We start from the raw sequence: 13,288 nt of genomic DNA, 5'->3' as shown, positions 1-13,288 counted from the left end.
TGCCAAGAGTCAGAGGATGGGCTCGACCTCTCTTCCCCTAACCCACTTCAATCAGGATCAGAAAGATACATCCCTTCATTTGCTGCTGTCTAAAACCCATGCCCAAGCGAGTGTCTCCATAGAGCTAATTTCTGAAACAAACAAAGAAAATCAAGTCTGCGAGGAGCGAGGGTTTGCTCCCCTCTGCTCCGGATTTGGGTGTCCAGGGTAGCGGGCGCGGCACGGCAAACAGGTCGGGGCGCTCTGCTTCACCCCAACCTTCTCCGCCCCGTCAGCCCCCGCTCCAGCTGCGCCAGAAAGTGCGAGCTTGCCCGCTCCTTTCGCTTTTCGCTCGCTGCACTCCAAGCCCCGGAACACCCGCGTCCGCACACTAAGGGCACCACCGCTCTCCCACCTCTGCGCTGTCAGATGTCAGGCGCGGAGGTGCTCTGGGCACCGAGGTGCTGGCGAACCAAACAAGTATCACCCCGGACGCCTGCCCCCACTCCGAGAGAGCGGGCGGGATGGCCACAGGTAGGCTCTGTCCATCCCAGGGTGCAGGGCGAGGGCAGGGGGGCGAGACCCGGCGCGGCAGCAGCGCCCGACGGGCGGAAACTCACCGGAGGACACCGACGAGCCGGACAGGCTGGAGTTGCTGGACGCTGCCATCTCCGCGCGCCCCTCGCGTCGCTGCTCGCTCAGCCCCGGTGCGGACGCCGCCGCCGCTGCCCTCGCCCGGCCGCTCGCAGCCTCCGCGGCCCCCAGCCCATGGCAAAGTCCTGGGGACGCGCAGAAAGCACCAGCCTCCGGACTCTGCCTGCACTTCCTGCTCCACCAGATGACGCGCTGCCGCCGCCGCTATTTATTTGTGGTTTCCGTCCCGCTCCGCGCCTTTGCACGCTTTTCTCCGGGTGTCAGGGGATAGGTGGGAGCGGAGGGAGGCCGAGGGGCAGCCTCGGCCCCTCTGCCGTCCGCGCTCCCCTGTGCGCGGCTGGGACCAGGGCGTCCTGGCAGCTCCGAGCTGCCCCGCCAGCTCCCGCACCCTCTCCTGGGCTCCCACCTCTCCCGCCGCACTTCGAGTAGACCGGGCAGAGGCGGCGGGAGACGGACAGACAGAGCGACCTCCCCCTTCTCCCTCCGCCCCAACTCCGCTCGCGCACACACAAAGGAAGAAGAGGAGACGCGGTCGCTCGGGGGGTGGTTCGGCTGCTGCGAGCTTGACAGCTCCCGCCACTGGGGCTGGAGGGGGAGGCTGCGGACTGCTGGACAGGGGGAGGCGGGACGGGGGACCGGGTCCCCGGGGTGCTGGGGAGGCCGGCGCCGGGCGCGGGGCGAGCGCGGCTGCCGCGCGCAGCGCTGCTCCTAGGATTTGAAGGGGATGGGGAGGGAGGGTGTGGGGGAAGGTGGTGGGGCTCACCGCGCCCCGCCGGGCTCTCGAGCAGCGAGACAGTGGGGGTGGGGGATCCAGAGGGCGAAGGCGGGATCACTAGGGCCACTGTGCTAGGCAGAAGGGAACCTGGGATGACAGAGCCACTATGGAGCGCTCCTTCCACTCCTCTCCAAATTGTCCTTTGTTGCTCTGGAGCTGACGGTCCCTGCCCTGCAAGAAGGTGCGTTTCCTAAAACACCCGGGAAGCCAACCCAGCTACACTTAAGTAACCCAGCCACGGACAGTGCCCGACGCGTCCGTGGGCCTCTGAGGTTGGCCTTCAAAGAAATAGAGCCGTCCAAACGTGTCATCAGGCCCACACAAAGCCGGTGTCAAAGAGAAAGAGGTTCTCCGTGCCTTGCAAAAAAAGATTCTCACAAAAGACTTAAGACTTGGCAGCAGGTCCGACTATGCCGTTTCAGGCTAGGAACTGCTCAGGTGTGTGAGAGAAAGAGACTCGAGCACAAGGTGTGTCCCTTCCCCCGTATTTAAACCTAAATTAATTTCACTGGGAGGAAATACCATGCAGATTTTTTTAAGTCTGTTTCACGCTCCCAGCGGGCTAATCGGTTCTTTCAATCCTAAAGCAACAGAAAACTGTGAAATTTGAAGAGAAATTGTTAGATCAAAGGAAAAAGCAAACATTAAAGGAATGAAAGTACTCTCATTATATAGCAAAAATGGAAAGTGTTCACATTGGGGTAGTTCAACTTTTTAAAACATGGTTAAAAGAACATAGTCAATTTAAAAATTATCAGGAGTGACACAGAACAGCAGCTAGGCCCTGGGGATCCACGTCAACCAAGCACCTAACACACAGTGAATAATGAATGTTAAATAATCACAGTACGCACCCACGTCACATTTTCTAGTTGATTAGAACTTTAAAAAAAAAAATCCCTCCAGGATACTATCCCAGTGTGTCTTCTCATTAAGGTCCATTTTTTAAAAATACACCTTGCTAAACTGTTAAAGGAGTGTGAGCACTCTTGAGTCACGTGGGACTGCGTCTTCCTACCCCTCAACTGTATGGACCTTGAAACAGCCCTGGCTGGTCTAAGGAGACCCAAGCGCCCCCATTTTCCCAGCCCCCTACCACTATCCTTCATTTTGTGGACTGCACGAAATGATGCAGTTCCTAATCTGGAGGCTTCAGGGACACGTGACCCATCACACACTTGGCTTGTTGATCAGATCAGAAGGAACTTAACTGTTTCCCCAGAGTTCTTCTGATAGAAAACAGCACTTACTTGTTTGACTAGTAATCTATGTATCCCCCCAGATCTTTAGACAGTGGACTATCTGACTTGGCTGTCGCCCGGTAGAATTTTACCATCTGGGCTTCGAAGACAACTGGGTTCAAACTCTGGTTCTGTCACTTAGCTGAGAACTTGAGTAAATTACTTAGACCTACTGAGCCTCAGTTTCTACGCCTGCCACAAAAATCTGATAACACAGGATGCTGTGAAGATTAAATAAGATGCTATGTGGAAAGCTACAGTGTACCTGGCATGAAGTTTGTGTTCCAAAGTGATTGTAAGTTGCTCACTTTAAGGAAGGAATGTATAGTTTGAAAAATTTTTGCTTTCTTCATTGCATCTGGAGATAACTCATCAACTGGGACCTGTTCTACTAGGGGGAAATGTCTTATCTTCAATCTATGGCTTATATTTCTTGTCCCAAATTGTGCAATAGGGTAACAGGTTTCAGTATTCATCTCTGAAATTTCACAAAAAGGACAACAGATTCTGTTTCTGCAGTTTGGATACTCATATTTCCCTTCATAGAGTTTTAACTGGAGAAAGTAAAGCATGGCTCTGTGAGGCAGATTATTTTTATTGTCCTAAATTGACAGATGAAGGGATGGGGGTATTTGCTGTGAAGGCACCACCTGAAGGCCCTGTGCTGACAGAAGTAGAAAAAAGCTGAGACTCATGTTTTCCTGGATCCTGGGGCCAGAAGAGGGATACAAGGCCAACAAACACGCTTGCTGAACAGAGATGTGCTGATGGGGGAGGCCCAGTCTGTCGGTGTGATATGAGCTATAACTTTGACACCCATTATTTTGAATACCAAACAGAAAGCTCCAGGTTCAGAACTAAAATCTGAAAGTTGATTGATCATCTGGATTGATAAAGCCATAACCAATGGAGAAAACTCAACATGAATAATCATTCACTATCATCCTTCTTAGATTCAGGAGCCTGAAGGCTGGCTGCTCCTTGCAAAAATGTTTAGTATCAGTAAGTTATCAGGACATGCTGGAAATAAAATGCTAACATCCCTCTTTGGTAGACTCAGGGACCTGTTTGTGGACCTTCTAAAGTATTTCTCCAAATGAAACAATGAAAAAGTTATCATCTATTTTATTCATTTATGTGTTGCCTTAATTCTAGGTAATACCTATTTGCCAGTGGAAAGGAGAATATTGGTGCTACAGAAATCTTAAGTGTTTGGAAAGTAGAATTTTAAAAGACATTTCTGCCTTTTTTCTTCAAATATTAAAAGACTTATGGGATAAAAGGAGTCTTGTGGATAATGTGGGCTTCTTAAGAATAAAAATTATCATTTTGTTTTAACTTAGCTTTCACCTGGCATTCAAAGCCTTCCAAACTTACCTTTCCAATCTAATCTCTGTTCCCCCCCTTTCACAAAGGCAAACCTCTTTCATGGTGGCCTATGCCCTTTGGGCTAGCAGCACTGGATTCTGCCATTCCTTCCTGCTTCCCATCCTACATACCAAAAGGGTTCAACCAGAATGCACCTTCTCTGGGAAGTTTTCCCTGATTCCCAAGGCAGAAAATAACTCTTCTTCTGTTGGATTTCTGTAGTCCATCTACTGTACCTCTCAATGGGCAGATCTCATGCTCTGTCTTATTTTAATGGTACTTTTGGTATATATTTCATTTCCTTAGTCCATTAATAGTGGGCTTGGCCTGGTGGCTCATGCCTATAATCCCAGTGACTCAGTAAGTTGAGGTGGGAGGATCCCTTGAGGCCAGGAGTTTGAGACCATCCTGGGCAACATGAGACCTCATCTCTAAAAACATAAAAAATAAATTAGCCAGGTGTTGTAGTTAACCTGTAGTCCTAGCTACTTGGGAGGCTGAGGGGGGAGAATTGCTTGAGTCCAGAAGTTCAAGGATGCAGTGAGCTCTGTTGATGCCACTGCACCGCAGCCTGGGAGACAGAGGCCCTGTCTCAGAAAAAAAAAAAAAAGCATGGTGGGGGCAGGATCCTTGTTTGCCCAGCCCCTGTATTGTCTACCATACTTTGCATACAATAGGTGCTCAGTGGATGTTGTTCAATTGTTTACTCATTGAGTAAATGAGCAAATTAAGGACATCTGTAAATGGTTCTCTTGTATGCCAGTTCCTTTCCACGTTAGTAGCTGTGACCACTGAGCTACAAGACAATGAGTAACACATCTGCAGCAAAAGAAAGAACTTGACGGTCATGTAAGGATACTACCTTTGCTGTGAACAAAAAAGACTGAAACGGTGAAACATAAGAATAAAATCTTGGTGGAGTAAATATTTGCAATCCCCACCCCACCCTCCTTCGCCGGCTGTTACGACTCACATGATTTATTGTTTGCAGGGTAGCTCTTATGATGGTGTAATTTGTTTATTTTGTTTCACCATTCTTTTGAAGTTTAAAAGCAGACAAGAAAGCACTGCAGGGTGAACGTGGCTGTCATAGCAGGAGCTGTGCTCCCTCACTGCAGGCATTCTGGGGTGTTTCTTAGTGAAGGTCATTCCCTTTCCTTGTGCTAAACACAGAATGAAATACTGTATTCCTTACTTTCAAGATTAATCCAGTGGTGGGCATTCACAGGAGAATAGCAGGGCTATTCGTCAACTAGCTTTAAATATTTTATGGCAAATACTCTACCGTACCCTGAAAGTGGTCCTTTTGCCATCAATTTCTCAACATCAAAATGCTCTTTTGCTGTAGTGAGAAATATTTCGCTCTGTAGTTTAAGCCTTATTTCAAATACAAAGACACCTAGTCCTGAGAAAGAGAACGCATTGGCTCTTCTGAGGCAGGCGTCACTAGGGGCAGGAGCCGAGAAACCCGCTGTTTGCTCAGGAGGTGCACAGACGGCCCAGGATGGGTTAATGAGCAGGCAGCTCAGACGCCGCAGGTAGCGGCCCTGCCTCTGAACAAAGAGGAGTCCACACCTGGGGTGCAGACAAAGGGAGGCCGCCTCTGCTACCCAATTCCCAGTTCACATCGCCTGCTGCTGGGGACCCCTAGTGGCGGCACACGACGCAGGCACAGGTATTCCTGCATCGTCTTTCTCACTGAGCTGCAGCGGGGCTCAGGGGTATATTGCCTGGAGTATCCTATTTGGCCACTTAGCTTGGGCGGATCAGATCGGCACATGCAGACACTTAAGGCGTGCCATCCGCTGCAGTCTCTTTGACTGGAAAGACAGAGAGGGAGAAGGGGAGTGTGGGGGGTGGGGGGCCGAGAGAGAGTTTTTCTTTCTGTTTGAAGAGAAAAACAGGATAGCATTCAGAAACTCATTGAATATGTTTTCTTCTGCGTGTTGCACCTTCTGGCTTTGTTCCCTGACATTTTAGGTTACAAACATCTTTTCTGTCTTCAATGTCCTAAGAGAAATCTAGGATAAACTAAAGTGAAGCCAGCTGTAAGCCTGCTCTGGGCAAAAGCAGGGAGTGAGTTTGTTTTTCGTGTCTTCTGCGGGGGTTCCTATGGCTTTATGCTCTTTTTCTATGAAAATTTGCTTTCATAACGATATCCAATATATTCATTCTCTACTACCTGTTCATTTATTCAAGCATTCATTAATTCACTCAGTCATGTTGACTAAACACTCATTATGTGCCACGGAGTATACGAGGCCTGGGGAATAAAGATATGAGAGAAACTGGCTGGGCGCGGTGGCTCACACCTGTAATCCCAGCCCTTTGGGAGGCTGAGGTTGGGCAGATCATTTGAGGTCAGGAGTTCGAGACCAGCCTGGCCAACATGGTGAAACCCCGTCTCTACTAAAAATATAAAAATTAGCCAGGCGTGATGGTGTGCGCCTGTAATGTCAGCTACTCGGGAGGCTGAGACAGGAGAATTGCTTGAACCCGGGAGGCAGAGGTTGCAGTGAGCTGAGATTGTGCCACTGTACTCCAGTTTGGGCAACAGAGCAAGATTCTGTCTCAAAAAAAAAAAAAAAAAAAAAGGTATGAGGAAAACTATATCCTTGCTGTGGGGGATCCTACAAAACAACCTTGGCTCCTTCCTATGACATTTACATTTCAACTGGGACAAATTTTTAAAATAGCTATAGAAATGATTTCTGTTTGGGAATTATAGCTATTATCCATGCTGGTGACGACTTTCTTTTCAGCAGTTTTGTTGTTGTTGTTGTTTTTAACAAAACGTCCAAAATCAAGCCTCAAAGACTATTTCTAGACAGCTGGCATTTTCTTATCCACAGTTTTAGCTTGTCAGCCCAGGGAACCGAGCAGATCCTGTACTCTGAATGTCCTCTGCCTTCACTCCCCAAGAAAATCTGAATCAATATTTTCATTTCTTTCCCTGTAGCAGCTATACGTTCAATAACAAAACAGAAATCCTCTTTTTTTAAAAAAAAAAAAAAAAAGGGAGAGTAAATGGTCATTGAAGGAAAGCTAACAGACACAATATCTGAGCCAATCTTCTTATACAGAAAACATATTTTGGCCTTTTAAAATATTCCAGATTGTCTGTAAAACAAAGCATGAAAAAATGATTCTAGGAAAGTTTAATATGTATTTATGGAGTCAAAAAGACCTGGGCTTCAATCCTAGCTTGTCATTTATTAGCTGTGTGACCCTGAGCAAATTATTTAATCTTATATTCTTGGTCTCTAAAATGGGTTAATAATCCCTATTTACAGACTTTGTGATGATGGAATGAAGTGATAGATGTAATATAGTGTCTAAAGCATAGAAGTCCAGTTAGGAATTCTAGGTGGCCTCTGTTCCTTAGAGCAAAGTATAGTGTGCTCACATCTGCTTTTCTGGAGTAATCTGTGAGAATTAAGGTCTGATGCAAAAGTAATTTTCATCTCTCCCTACCACCCCCCTGTTACATCACCTCTATGCGAGTATGTTAAGACATATGAGCCAGGCCTGGGCTTTGAAGATAAATCTGAGTTCAAATCCTAATTTAGCTACAGATACCTTGGTGATCTTGGACAAATAACCTTTCACATTCACAGTCTCCTCATCAGGTAAAATGGAGATAATAATATACCTCATATTTATGTAAATGAATGTATGCCCAACAATAATGTTATTAGCACTCAATTATATTCTGCACAGCAGGTAGTTTTTAACTGTGTATTAATTCATGGGGACAGAGTGGATGTTGACAATATATCAGGATCTTTTTTTATTTTTTATTTTTATTTTTTGAGAGGGAGTCTTGCTCTTGTTGCCCAGGCTGGAGTGCAATGGTGCAATCTCGGCTCATTGCAACCTCTGCCTCCCTGGTTCAAGCGATTCTCCTGCCTCAGCCTCCCGAGTAGCTGGGATTACAGGTGGGATTACACCACAACACCCAGCTAATTTTTGTATTTTTAGTATAGACGGGGTTTCTCCATGTTGGCTAGGCTGGTCTCAAACTCCTGACCTCAGGTGATCCGCCCACCTCGGCCTCCCAAACTGCTGGGATTACAGGCGTGAGCCACCGTGCCTGGCCATACATCAGAATCTTTAGGAAGTGGCATGTATAATATAACAGAGTACACTCAAGTGCTCTCTTTCTCTCTCTTTGTCACACACACACACACAGACACACAAACACACACACCACTAGATGATAATGTCTTACATCTGGACATTTTCCCACCCAGTCCCATTGGGTGAGAAACCTGGTGGAATTTCAAAGTAGATTTCAATAAAAGTATAGACAGATTACTTAAGCTCTCTGCCAAATTTGGCCCCATAAGATAAAGGAGTGGAAACCAACATTTGATGACCACTACTACTGCTGCAGGTATTATGACCACTCTCACCATGCTTTCTGCCATTAGTGATATAGAAAAGTCACTCTCCTTAAGTAATCATTTCCTATGTGCCAGGATCATGCTAAACACTTTGTATACATTATCATATACCCATAACAATCCTGAAGTGAGAATTGTTATCCTCATTTTCCATTTGGAGAAACTGAGGCTAGAAAACTTATATAATATCTTAATTAAAATGCTCAACAACTCCAGCTGTAGATATTATCATCCCTGCTCTTTTTGGTTAAGAAAACAAAAAACTTAGGGTAAGTAATTTATCAAGGTTACAGGCATTAATTTGAACCCACCTTTGGCTGATTCATTCCAATACACACTAAAAAAAAAATTACCCTTTAGTTTTCACTTGAAATTTCAGCCTGCTGTTATGGTGTTTTCCTGTTTGAGACTTTAGTCAGTTGAGAAGTCTTTAAAATACATGTTCTTTGCTTGAATACTCATGTTTTTATTTTTATTTTTCCTTCCTTCTCTCCCTCTCCCTCCCTCCCTTCCTGCCTCTCTTCCTTCCTTCCTCCCTTTCTTTCTTTCCTTTCCTTTCATCTCTGTCACGCAGGCTGCAATACAGTGACGCAATCACAGCTCACTGCTACAGCCTCTACCTCCTGGGCTTAATCCATCCTCCCTCCTCAGCCTCCCAAGCAGCTGGGACTACAGGCACATGGCTGCTTTTTAAAATTTTTAGTGGAGACAGGGTTTTGCAATGTTGTCCAGGCTTGTCTCAGACTCCTGGGCCCAAGTAATCTATCCACCCTGGCCTCCCAAAGTGCTGGTACAGGCGTGAGCCAACACGCATGGCCTACTTATGTTTTTCAATTTGAACCTATGATGATACTGTCATTTTTTTTTTTTGCCTAAAACATAAACTTTGAGGCAGCCCAGGCTCCGGGGAACTCATAGGACTTGTACTCCTGACCCCAAGGGCCCTGGCAAGGACAGGCACAGTATAGGGAGACTAAGAAGTCATTTGCCTGAGTGCAGGGATTTCAAGGGATCAAAATTATTCCCTGATCAAAACCTCCATCCTGTTCAACTTCCAGTTGCTCAGAGTTCCATAGTTAGAACTTTTACTTCTTAAACTTACTCAAACAATACAGTGAGCATCTGCCATAATTTGATCACCTCTGGGGAACTGAAGGAATTAAATAACGATTTTCACATGGGCGAGTTTCCCTATCCCTAAAAGCTAAATTTCATTCCAAGGAGGGACCAACACATAGGACAGGGCTGTGCAACCTTTAATATGTCTACATATTGGTCTTGCTAAAATGCAGATTCACATCCAGGGGCAGGCCCCTGAATTTCCAACAAGCTTGGAGGTGATGTGAATAATTTTGAATAATAAAGGTTCTAGGGCGATGGTTTGCAACTCGGGGTATATATGAGAATCACTCAGAAGGCTTTTAGAAATCCCAATGCCGAGATCATGCTCCAGAATAAACAAATCAGAATCTGAGGGTGGCAGAAGGTAGAAACCAAATATCAGCCTTTTTTTTTTAATTCCCAGGTGATTTTGATATGCTGCTAAGGTTTGATAAGAGAAATGAGATTCAGAGAACAGATTATATTGTTGAAGAGCTTGACTGGAAATGGTAAGAGCTAATGTTGCTCCATGTTTTTGCCGGGATTGTCTCTGGTCATGAAGGAAAGAGAGGGAATCAAATTCTTATCAAGAGCGTGTAACCACAGACATCATGATATGAGAAAATAGAATAAAATCTAACATTAGCATGACATTTTCTCAGTCAATGTGGGGCAATTCTTCAAATTTTGGTCCATGTTATGATCTTTAAAATATACTTCTCAATGAATAAGCATGAACAATAGGCACTTACTTTAGGGTCACTCCCACAAGAACAGCCAGCTGTCAGTGAGGCAGATGTTTTCCAGCAAATCCACTCTATCATTTCTCAATCATAAAGAAGATTAGAAATGGGATTTTCAGTTCAGATGGGGTTGAAAGGTGATGTTTATGCCTGAAAATACTTCACATCACAGCCAGAAAAATTGGTTTGGAGAAAAAATATCTCACAACTTCTTATGTGTTCTGAATATATGAAAATAAAACCCTCAGCTTGGACAGAAAGAGGTGGTATCACAGACAAATGCACTTACCATCCACTCTCAATGGTGGCAGCAACAGAGAGGCGAAAGTATTTTAGCTGACTCTTTATACCCAGAGATTTTTGTCCTTATCCACATAAACTCCCATTCCTCAGGGCTGGCATTGAAAGGGTGAAAAATTAAGTCAACCACAATGTTTACAGTGGTTAACTCAGGTGTGATGCTTAATTTTATGCGTCAACTTGATTGGGCTGTGGGGTGCCCAGGTATGTGGTCAAACATTATTTCTGGGTGTTTCTGTGAGTCTTTGAATGAAGTTAACATTTAAATCAGAACACTGAGTAACACAGATTTTCCCCCAGTATGTAGATGGGCCCCATCACATCAGTTGAAGGCCTGGAGAAAACAGAAAGGCTGACCCTCCATTGAGAGTAAGAGAAAACTCTCGTGATGATGGCCTTTGGACTGATCATCAGCTGTTTTCCTGCCTTCAGATTCAAACTGAAACATTGGCTCTTCCTGGGGTTCCAGCCTGGTGTCTTGACAGGAACTATACCATCAGCTCTCCTGGGTCTCTTACATGCCAGGTCATCCTGCAGATCTGGGACTCACTCCGTAATCAGTGAGCCAATTGCATATACTAAATCTCTCCTATCTGTATATCTCATATAGTCATATATTTTCTCATATAAATATATATATGAGATACATAGATGTATGAGATATGAGATATACCATATATAATATTCCTAAATATATATATCATATATATCCACTATATATCTTATATGTAGATTGTATATGTATATCTCCTATATATATTTCTTCTATAAATATCTCTTTTATCTCTCTCTCTCTCTCTCTCTCTCTCTCTCTATCTATCTATCATCTATCTGTATCTTCTGTACAGTTAGTAGTCCTTTGGTACCCATGGGAGATTGGATCCAGAACCCCCACTCAGATATCAAAATCTGCATATGCCCAAGTGTCTTATATAAAATAGTGTAGTATTTGCAGATAACCTATGCATAGCCTCCTGTATACTTTGAATCATCTCTAGATTACTTACAATACCTATACTATGTAAATGCTATGTAACTCGTTGTTATGCCCCATTGTTTTTATTTGTATCATTTTTAATTGTTGTTTGTAATTTTTATTGTTTTTTCTAACATTTTTGGTTGGTTGAATGCATGGGTGTGGAATCTACAAATATAGAGAGCTGACTGCATATGTATCTCCTATTAATCTATATCTAATCTACATATATCATAAATCCTATACATATATCTTCTATATATCTCTCTCTTATTGGTTCTCTTTCTCTAGAGAATGCCACCAATTCAGCACTTAAAATATTCTGGGCCAGGTGTGGTGGCTCACACCTGTAATCCTAGTACTTTGGGAGGCCAAGACCGGCAGACCACTTGAGGCCAGAATTTGAGACCAGCCTGGCCAACATGGTGAAACCCTGTCTCTACTAAAAATACAAAAGTTAGCCAGGTGTGGTGGCACACACTTGTAAACCCAGCTACTTGGGAGGCTGAGGCAAGAGAATTGTTTGAACCCAAGAGACAAAAGTTGCAGTGAGCCGAGATCATGCCACCTCACTCCAGCCTGGGCAACAGAGCAAGACCCTGTCTCAAAAAAAAAAAAAGGCTAGGCACGGTGGCTCACACCTATAATCCCAGCACTTTGGGAGGCCAAGGCAGGCAGATCACCTGAGATCGGGAGTTCGAGACCAGCCTGACCAACATGGAGAAACCCTGTCTCTACTGAAAATACAAAATTAGCCAGTCAGGTTGGCATATGCCTGTAACCCCAGCTACTCAGGAGGCTGAGGCAGGAGAATCGCTTGAACCTGGGAGGCGGAGGTTACAATGAGCCAAGATTGTGCCGTTGCACTCCAGCCTAGGCAACAAAAGCGAAACTCCGTTTCAAAAAAAAAAAAAAAAAAAAGTCTGCTATGTTTTCCAGTTGCCTTTGTACCTGTCTCATATAATGGGAAGATTCTGGAGGGCAGCAATGGTGCTTTGCTGTTTTCATATATCCCTTCTTTAACCCAAGAATCTTTCCTGTAATAGAATTTCAAAAGTGTAGAATCCAGCTGAGTGTTTATCTTTGTTCTGGATTCTCAAGCCATTTAAAGGCAGCAGGCTGTCATGATTTTCCACACAAAAGGGCAGAAACGGGATTAACACAATAGGATGCTGTCTCTACTCTCATCTACCCTGTCCAAGGAATTTAATTTCCTATAAGCCTACCTCCAATTCTCCTTGGGACAGTTATATTTAAGAACCTTAATGCTTCAGACCCTCTTTTGACATTAAATCTTTGTCTGCTGAATGCTAACAATCTTGAGGGACATTGGGTTTACTCAATTTGTATTTTTAGACATGAGTGTATGTAATTGTGTAGACAAAGTATTTGAACGTTGAATTGATATTTTAAAGTTTTGATCCAAATGTGTGATATTGGATAAAAATACTCTAGGAGGTTTAACGTGGGTAATACAGACTAAACTTGTCACGTAGTTAAACAGGATGATCTGGCAGGACTTATGAAAATGTCTGAAGAATATTACAACTTTCTACGTTTTCTTTTTGATCTGGGTCCCCATAGCCCTATTCTGCTACACTCTATGTGTCATATCACAATGAGGAGCTTTTGCTTTTTACTGCTGCTTATGATCTTATTTCATTATTGGTAGGTGGAACACTATCAGATTAATACAACTCTTTTAAGGCATTGAATAGAAAGATTCCACCACTGCTAACCTTCCT

General features: G+C 44.5%; 2 protein-coding genes across 3 annotated transcripts in view; one reads left to right on the top strand and one right to left on the bottom strand.

The window, feature by feature from the left end:
- CHN2 (chimerin 2) overlaps positions 1-1,118 on the bottom strand; it is a 316,889-nt gene extending 315,771 nt beyond the window's left edge. For both annotated transcript variants that reach the window (XM_055347250.2, XM_019031141.4), the window contains exon 1: positions 600-1,118. In XM_055347250.2, the coding sequence (XP_055203225.1) occupies positions 600-648 (49 nt within the window). In that variant the 5' untranslated portion in view covers positions 649-1,118. The remainder of the gene's footprint in view (positions 1-599) is intronic.
- The window catches only part of CPVL (carboxypeptidase vitellogenic like), a 203,573-nt gene continuing 190,422 nt past the window's right edge, over positions 138-13,288 (top strand). Inside the window, exon 1 of the mRNA XM_019031138.4 lies at positions 138-513. The gene's annotated coding sequence lies outside the window, so the exon portion shown is untranslated. The remainder of the gene's footprint in view (positions 514-13,288) is intronic.

The sequence above is a fragment of the Gorilla gorilla genome, chromosome 6 (genome assembly GCF_029281585.2).
Source record: "Gorilla gorilla gorilla isolate KB3781 chromosome 6, NHGRI_mGorGor1-v2.1_pri, whole genome shotgun sequence".
NCBI classification, from domain to species: Eukaryota; Metazoa; Chordata; class Mammalia; order Primates; family Hominidae; genus Gorilla; species Gorilla gorilla.
This window is presented reverse-complemented; position numbering and strand designations above follow the sequence as displayed.